The sequence below is a fragment of the Trichomycterus rosablanca genome, chromosome 17 (genome assembly GCF_030014385.1).
Source record: "Trichomycterus rosablanca isolate fTriRos1 chromosome 17, fTriRos1.hap1, whole genome shotgun sequence".
NCBI lineage: Eukaryota > Metazoa > Chordata > Actinopteri > Siluriformes > Trichomycteridae > Trichomycterus > Trichomycterus rosablanca.
The window spans coordinates 7,386,730-7,395,318 of NC_086004.1; the positions used below are offsets into that span (position 1 = coordinate 7,386,730).

Genomic DNA, 8,589 nt, shown 5'->3' on the forward strand with positions numbered 1-8,589 from the left:
AACTAACAGCTTAAACAAACACTACCTGAGAAGCAGCCATGTGTCAATAATCCCATCTTTACCCTTACATTATATTACCCTTAAGTTCCCCTTTGACCTGCTGTGTTACTAATGCTTTAATGAGTGATATTTCCAGTCCGTCCAGAATGTTTAGTGTGCACTTAAAACACAGATAGATGTGATGTGACATTTTCTGGATCATTGTGCTTCATGAACAAGTTTTTATTTGCCCTCTGAATCTCTGTAAACAGTGCTCTGGGTTGTGGATGCAACACTGAGAAATTTGGCAACCTGTGTGGCACAAAAATGTCTTTAATTGTCTTTGATTGACCAGTCAACTTCATTATCAAATCTTTAGCCAATAAAAATTACAAATAACCACCTAAATAGTAAAGAAATTAAATTATTCATGAAAAACAGATGTGCACTTGGATAATGCAATGAGCAGTGCACTTGGATAATGCAATGAGCAGTGCACTTGGATAATGCAATGGGCAGTGGCAGCTCAGTGGTTAAGTAAGATACTGGACTAGTAATTATAAGGTTGCCGGTTCAAGCCTCACCACCACCACTGTTGGGCCCCTGAGCAAGGTCCTAAACCCTAAATTGCTTAAACTTTATTCTGTCATGATAAAAGCGTCTACTAAATGCTGAAAATGAAAATGTAATGCTTATCATGATCAGGTATATTAAATATTTATTATTATCAGGTATATTATTTAAAACTCAGGCTTTTTGCATCAGACTCAGGCTGCACATGGAGAACATGAGAACCATAGTTGGATGGCTGTGTCTCAATCCGCAGTCTATTTACTATACACTTCACCGTCAAAGAAGATTAATTTAGCGCACGGTTTAGGAAAACTGCAGTTCTCCCCTGTTCCATATGTACCCCGAGTTTCGTTTTAGAAAATTCTTATATTGTCATTTTGAACCATTCTGAGTTTGTTTGTATTTCTCTCACTTGTTCTGCACTCTGATAACACCGCTGCTTGTAGGAGCGCGTGAGAACACAAGGCGCGTGGCTCTGTCTCTCTGTGCCGCGCGGTGAGCTGTTTCAATATGCAAATGAGATCTCTAAAGCGAGTTTTCATTGGTCGGCGTGTCAGGGTGATTAACATATAGTGGGCGTGTCCTCGCTCTGTGAGGGAGATGAATGGACGAAGCGGTTCAGATGCGCAGGAAGCGTTCAGAGTGTCGGCGCCGCGCCACACTGTTCTCACCATGAAGCCGTGGATATATCACTGCTACTAAAACCCTCCATTCCCTCTGGAATAAAACACAGCTGGATTAATTTACCAGGCGGAAAACATGTGCAACATGCGGAGAGGGTTCAGCTTTACCAGAGAAGGAAAGTTCTGGGTGAGTTTCTGTATAGTGAGAAATGAGCAGAGCTTGTCATGTAGAACAGACTTTGGGACTTTGGGTGATGAGTTTTATTGATTGAGAAGTGATTGTGGAACCTGAATTCTGATTTGTTCCAGTCAAGCAAATCCTGTCTCTAGAGTTCATGCTTAGTGATCATGTTTTAGGTTGATATTCATGTATTGGGGTTATACGTAAATATATATGATTGATTCGTATAAGAAATATATAATTGGTCATAGTACTGCTGTAAAATGTATTGAACTTTATAAATATAGACTGGTAAATACATTAAAATATTTTGCAATACTTCTTTCATGTGAACACATTTTAAAACATCAAGAAAAAAAGATTTTTTTTGCATTCCTAGTCAAAACATTTATGAAGGTTCAATAATCTTGATCATATTTGCAGATAGATTTAACAACTGAAATTGGTACTTTCATCTTTAGAAAATACTGGGCAGAGTATCTCATTAAAAGATAGACCACAAATAAACTGTGGTACAATGACAAGGTCAACACTCCTTTCACAAATACTAAAAATGTTGAGCCACCTGTGATTGACACCCTGTTTAGGGTGTATTCCTGACTACCCAGTGTTTTGAGGTGGTGTCAGACCTTTACACCAACCAGGATTAATAAACAAATGAATAAATTATTGACTCATTATTAAGCCATGTTTAAGCTGTCCAATGCAACACAGACACTACAAACATTCTAGAGTTTGTAATCATGTTTAGTGATCATGTTTTGGGTTGATATTCATGTATATTCAGGTTATACGTGTATATATATGATTGATTCGTATAAGAAATATATAATTGGGCATAGTATTGCTGTCAAATGTATTGAACTTTATAAATATTGACTGGTAAATACATTAAAATATTTTGCAATACTTCTTTCATGTGAACACATTTTAAAACATCAAGAAAAACTATTTGTTTGCATTCCTAGTCAAAACATTTATGAAGGTTCAATAATCTTGATCATATTTGCAAATTGATTCAACAACTAAAACGGTATGTGGGTATGTAACTGTATTTTAGAAGGCTTACAAGAAAGATATGGGCAGAGTATCTCATTCAAAGAGAGACCACAAATAAACTGTGGAACAATGACAAGGTCAACACTCCTTTCACATATTTTGCAATACTTCTTTCATGTGAACATATTTTAAAACATCAAAAATATATATATATTTTTTGCATTACTAGTCAAAACATTTTTGATGCTTCAACAGTCTTGATCATATTTACAGATAGATTCAACAACTGAAATTGGTACGTGGATGTATAACTCTTATTTTAGAAGGCTTACAAGAAATTACTGGGCAGAGTATCTCATCAAAAAGGAGACCACAAATAAACTGTGGTACAATGACAAGGTCAACACTCCTTTCACAAATACTAAAAAATGTTGAGCCACCTGTGATTGACACCGTGTTTAGGGTGTATTCCTGACTACCCAGTGTTTTGGGGTGGTGTCAGACCTTTACACCAACCAGGATTAATAAACAAATGAATGAATTATTGACTCATTATTAAGCCATGCAATGCAACATAGACACTACAAACATTTATTTATTTATTCATTCAAAGCTTTACCACTGCTTTGTCATTGTCAGCGTCACAGTAGGTCCAATTTATTGGGCAAAAGGCAGGAAAGACCACAAACAGGTTGCCAATCACAGAGCAGACAGACAGGCACCCACACACATTTACACTTAAGTCAGTTTTGATTAGCTCAGTATTTAGTAGCTCAATATATCTATTTTTAAATGACACCAGATTTGAAATGACTATTTTTTGCCAAATTTTAGGCCTCTGTCTGTGAATCCTCCTTCCTTTTTTCCTTTTGTCTCTCCCCCCACCATTCTTTCTCTACCTACCTTGGATGACTATTAAACTTTTTTTTATTTAACATTTAAGGTTGTATAGAAGTATTAACCAAAGTTAATATTTTAACTAGCCTTGCCCTATATTGTTTATGCAACAGTTAATCTAAAGTCATGTTAGCCATCTTTAGGAGTACCAGTGACACAGGACTACAGACAGTGAGCATTTGCTTGTGCAAAATCAATCTGGTTTGTTGCTTGAGCCTTAAAACAACATATGATGCAAATGCAGTGAGCTAGCCAATCACAATTCTAGATAGTTTAAATACCTGCGCCCAGAACTTATGCTTCATTTAATAGTGCCACACTGACACAAACAATCGGAGACCTACGTTCCTCCCATGGCTCACCCTGGAACTACCAATATGGTTGAACTCAAAGGTTTACATTTACTTTTATGTCATGACAGTCTTGGGATTTGATTGATTTGTACAACTGTTCCGTTTTTTTGTATCCCTTGGTTGGCACACATGCTTTTTAGTTTACAAATGTAAGTTTACATGAAAATTTGAATAGGGCAGCATTGTGGCGCCATGGGTAGCATTGTCGCCTTACAACAAGAAGGGCCTGAGTTTGATTCCTAGGCCAGGGTCAATTCTGTGTGGAGGTTGCATGTTCTCCCAGTGTCTGTATGGGTTTCCTCTGGATGCCCCACAAGTCCAAAGACATGCAGTCAGGCCAGTTGGAACAAAAATTAACCTTAAGTGTGCCTGTCCTGTGAATGACTGGCGACTTGTCTGGGGTGTTTCCTGTCTCTTGTCCAGTAAATCAGACCCACTTCAGCCAGGACCAGGATAAAGTAGTGGTAAAATAGATAATTAATGAATTAATAAATAAAAAGATGAATGAATGCAATATTTAAAATATTTTCTGGAACAAAACATACACAGAGCAACTTAAATGATTAATCTGGTGGTGTAGAAAGTAAAATGTAATTTAACTTTATGGCACAGCCCTCTACTTCTTGTTAGGTCAGGATTGACTACAGTATGTGACTAATGTGTTTTCAAATAAATATGGCTAGTTTGACTGCACTCATTAGACTGAAATACATGTTATACAATGTGAAGGTCTAGGCAGCTTTGTGTAGAGTTTAGAAAATGGATCTGAGATTTTTATAAAACCATTTTAAGCACATTTAGGTCCCAAGATAATCTGTATAATTAATTATCTGCAAGTACGAATAATATGAAACAGTGGTCTCTCTGCAACGGGTAAAAAGAAAATTAAAACTTTTACTTTAAGCTTAAGTGAATTTTCTTGCTAATTACATAAATAAAACATATCACGAGCAGGGCTTCTTTCTTACAAAACAGTCTTTAAGTCCTATGGCAGTGTAAAGCTGGTGTCCTGTGTTTCATTAGCTACTAATTCAGGGCAGACCTGTACATTGGTGGTTGTACTCTTAGGTGTAATGGCACAGTCACTTTAATTTTTAAAAATATAAGATGACAGTTTGGGTTTTTCTTTCAAACTTGTCAAGAAACCACTTTTCCATCCACCTTGTATTTGCCTCAATCAAACTAACCTTGTTTTCTTTGGCACAAATAAGTCACCAGCTGTAGACAATCATAATCACTAACATGGAATTAGCAGACCATGCAACAAAATGAAATTACAATGAAGAGTACCAATCATTTAGTCATAGAGAAAAAACATACACATATGAGGCATAACATTATGACCACCTTCCTAATATTGTGTTGGTCCCCCTTTTGCTGCCCCATACACAACAAATTGTGATACACTGTGTATTCTGACACCTTTCTATCAGAACCAGCATTAACCTCTTCAGCAGTTTGAGCTACAGTAGCTCGTCTGTTGGATCAGACCACACAGGCCAGCCTTTGCTCCCCACGTGCATCAATGAGCCTTGGCCGCCCATGACCCTGTCGCCGGTTTACCACTGTTCCTTCCTTGGACCACTTTTGATAGATACTGACCACTGCAGACTGGGAACACCCCACAAGAGCTGCAGTTTTGGAGATGCTCTGACCCAGTCTTCTAGCCATCACAATTTGGCCCTTGTCAAACTCGCTCAAATACGTACACTTGTCCATTTTTCCTGCTTCTAACACATAAACTTTGAGGATAAAATGTTCACTTGCTGACTAATATATTCCACCCACTAACAGGTGTTGTGATGATGAGATAATCAGTGTTATTCACTTCACCTGTCAGTGGTCATAATGTTATGTGTGGTCGGTGTACATATTCCATACAAGTGTATGTAAAATTTTAACTGTAGGTGCTGCCAATAAAAAAAAAAAACAGTATGGCACATATGACGTAATTATATCCAGTTGTGAAATTTGTGAAATCTTGTTACACCCATAGAATAATGTACATAATATCTGCCATGCTAGTAATTTTTCAAAACTAATGTAATTTTATATTTTGGATTTTTTAGATCCATTTCTTCATATAATTGTATGTTCTTTTTTGTTGCAGGGTCTGTGCATTCTCCTGCTCTACACCAGCCCTCATTTCTGCCTTTCAAAGTTCAGCCATCTCGTGTATAAGATAAAGGAGGGCTTACCAAAAGGGATTCTCATAGGAGCTGTCGGCGACGACCTAAAGTTGGATTTTTCTGTTGAGCCTCCGCTTTTGTTTTATCTGGAGCTAAGACAGACTAGTTCTCAGTATGTGAATCTTGATAATTCCACCGGTTTGCTTTACACCTCAGACGTGCAGATTGACCGAGAGGCTCTTTGTGAGGATTCCCACGAGGGACAGGGCTGCACTATCTTTCTGGATGTGATGATTTTGCCACAGCAGTACTTTCAGCTAGTTAAGGTCAAAATCATTGTTGAAGACGTCAACGACAACAGGCCCTATTTCCCAGTCAGTGAAATCAGGGTTTCTGTGCCTGAAAATGCTCAAGTGAATGCCAGGTTTGCAGTGGAGCAGTCTGCCGTCGACCCTGATATAGGCATTCATGGAGTTCAGACCTACTGGCTGGTTAATGACTATGGAGTTTTTACACTGGATGTTGAGGAGAATGAAGTGGGCGAGCTTACTCCTTTCTTGATTATTACAGAGTCACTTGACAGGGAAACACAAGGGGAATACGTGACTGATATCATCGCTGAAGACGGAGGTTCTCCACCACTTTTGGGAACTGCTACTCTTCGAATCATAATTACAGACGTCAATGACAACTGCCCCAAGTTCACAGAGTCTCTGGTGAATGTGACACTCTTTGAAAACACCACCAGAGGCTCACAATTGGCTCGGCTCCATGCCTTTGACCTAGATCAGGGTGCTAATGGTCAGATAACTTATGCTTTCAGTGAGCGGGTCAGCCGAGAAACCAGGAACCTGTTTCATTTGGATAAAGACTCTGGGGTAATTAAGTTAGCAGGGAAAATTGGTACAGACACTGGAAAATTTTACAAGTTGGTTGTGCTGGCCAATGGACCAGCCTGCATACCGGATATAGCTACAGTAACAGTCCATGTTTTTAAGGGGGTTTCTGGTCCACCAGTCATTTTACCGCGGTATATCGCTTCAGAGAAAGATGGTGTGGTTTCTCTGAGTGAATCAGAACCACCATTTTCCCCAGTTGCATTTTTTACGATAAAAAATGCAGACCCAAAGCAGGAGGTGGTATGCCTTTTGGAAGGTACTGGACCCTTTAGGCTAGTGCCTTATAAAGAAGTAAAAAATGAGTACATCCTGGAGACTACTGATCTTTTGGATTATGAGCAGCAAAAGGATTATAAACTTACTTTGGTGGTCAAAAACAACCATGGTGTGGTTGTTAAGACTGCAATAAAGGTGCAGGTATTGGACTTTAATGACAATGCTCCCAAATTTAAGCAATCAGTTATTGATGTAAAAATTGAGGAAAACAATAATCCAGGCACATTCCTAGCGAAACTTCAGGCCACTGATGAGGACAGTGAGAGCAGAGGGGAGGTGCTTTATCTTCTCGGGTCAGATGCTCCCCCAGTTTTCCACCTGGATCAATTGACTGGAGTTTTGACAGTGAGGACATCTCTTGACCGAGAGGAAAAGGAGACTTACCGGTTTATAGTGCGAGCTGTTGATGGCGGCACTCCAAGAAAGGAGTCTATTGCCACCGTTGTGATCACTGTACTGGACCGCAATGACAACAGCCCTCAATTTATAAACAAAGATTTTACTTTTTTTGTCTCAGAGAACTTTCCAGGCTTTGGTGAGATTGGCATGCTCTCTGTCACAGATGCTGATGCTGGGGAAAACGGCTGGGTGGCACTATCAATTGTCAATGGAAGTGACATATTTGTGATTGATACAGGACGGGGGGCTTTGAGGGCGAAGACTTCATTGGATAGGGAGCAGCAAGGAACCTATCATATTTGGATTGAAGCAGTAGATGGGGGAAATCCTGCACTGTCCTCTGTCACAATGGTCACAATCCTGCTTCTGGATGTCAACGACAACCCTCCAATTGTGCTGTTTCCTCAGTCTAACCAGTCCTACATGCTAGTTCTGCCTTCTACAACTCCAGGGACATCCATCACCGAGGTCTACGCGGTGGACAAGGACACTGGCATGAATGCGGTCATAGCTTACAGCATTGTCAAGCGGAAGGGTGGTGAACCAGGCTCCTTTGATATTGACCCATACACAGGGAACATTACTCTTAGGAAAGCCTTGAATGACCGAGGTCTGTACAGCTTGCTAGTCAAGGTCAGTGACCATGGCCAGCCTGAACCTCTCCATGCCACAGTTTTGGTCAACCTGTTTGTCAATGAGACCGTCAGCAACGAGAGCTACATTCAGAATCTGCTGATCAGGGAAGCAGAGTTTGGGATTGAGGAGGTCAGGCCACCAAACAGACTTGCCCAGGGGCCTGAGTACAGTGAACTTTTTCCCTGTCAGCCATTACTTATAGCACTAAGTGCCACCTGCCTAGGACTACTTTTAATAGTGGTGTCACTGACTGCTTACATCTGCTGTAAAAGGCAGAAAAAACATAAAAAGAAAAGGTTAGAGGTGGAGATTCCTTTAAAAATGAACAGTGACATGCAGGCCATGGACAGAAAGCTAATGGAACTTTCTAACATATAACAATGGCCTCATTAAAAACTGTTTCCCAATGTGAATTGTGCAGTTTCTGTAGACAGATTGTAAAATGTATATATTGTATATATGATGTTTTATAGTTTTATGACAAAAAGGTTAAAAAATGAGATTATAAAAGGTTTTTGCAAACCCAGATTTTAAAAAGCCTGTCCACCAGCTACATGACACTGTAATTTATTATCCCAACCTACAGCTGGCATGACCTACATGTTCCTTCCAAGTGTATGTAAACATTTAACTTGAACTGTAACT

General features: G+C 39.4%; 1 protein-coding gene across 1 annotated transcript; it reads left to right on the forward strand.

Annotated features, from left to right (window-relative positions):
- Positions 1-1,311: 1,311 nt before the first annotated feature.
- LOC134331717 (protocadherin-20) lies at positions 1,312-8,322 on the forward strand. Its single transcript, XM_063013224.1, has 2 exons — positions 1,312-1,362; positions 5,716-8,322. The coding sequence occupies exons 1-2, from the start codon at positions 1,312-1,314 to the stop codon at positions 8,320-8,322; spliced, it is 2,658 nt and encodes an 885-aa protein (XP_062869294.1).
- The last annotated feature ends 267 nt before the right edge of the window (positions 8,323-8,589 follow it).

Bases quoted from the DNA above. Each gene is read 5' to 3' on its own strand.
- LOC134331717 (XM_063013224.1), top strand. From the start codon at position 1,312: ATGTGCAACATGCGGAGAGGGTTCAGCTTTACCAGAGAAGGAAAGTTC. The intron at 1,363-5,715 runs GTGAGTTTCTGT...TTTTTGTTGCAG, and splicing joins CCAGAGAAGGAAAGTTCTGG to GGTCTGTGCATTCTCCTGCT.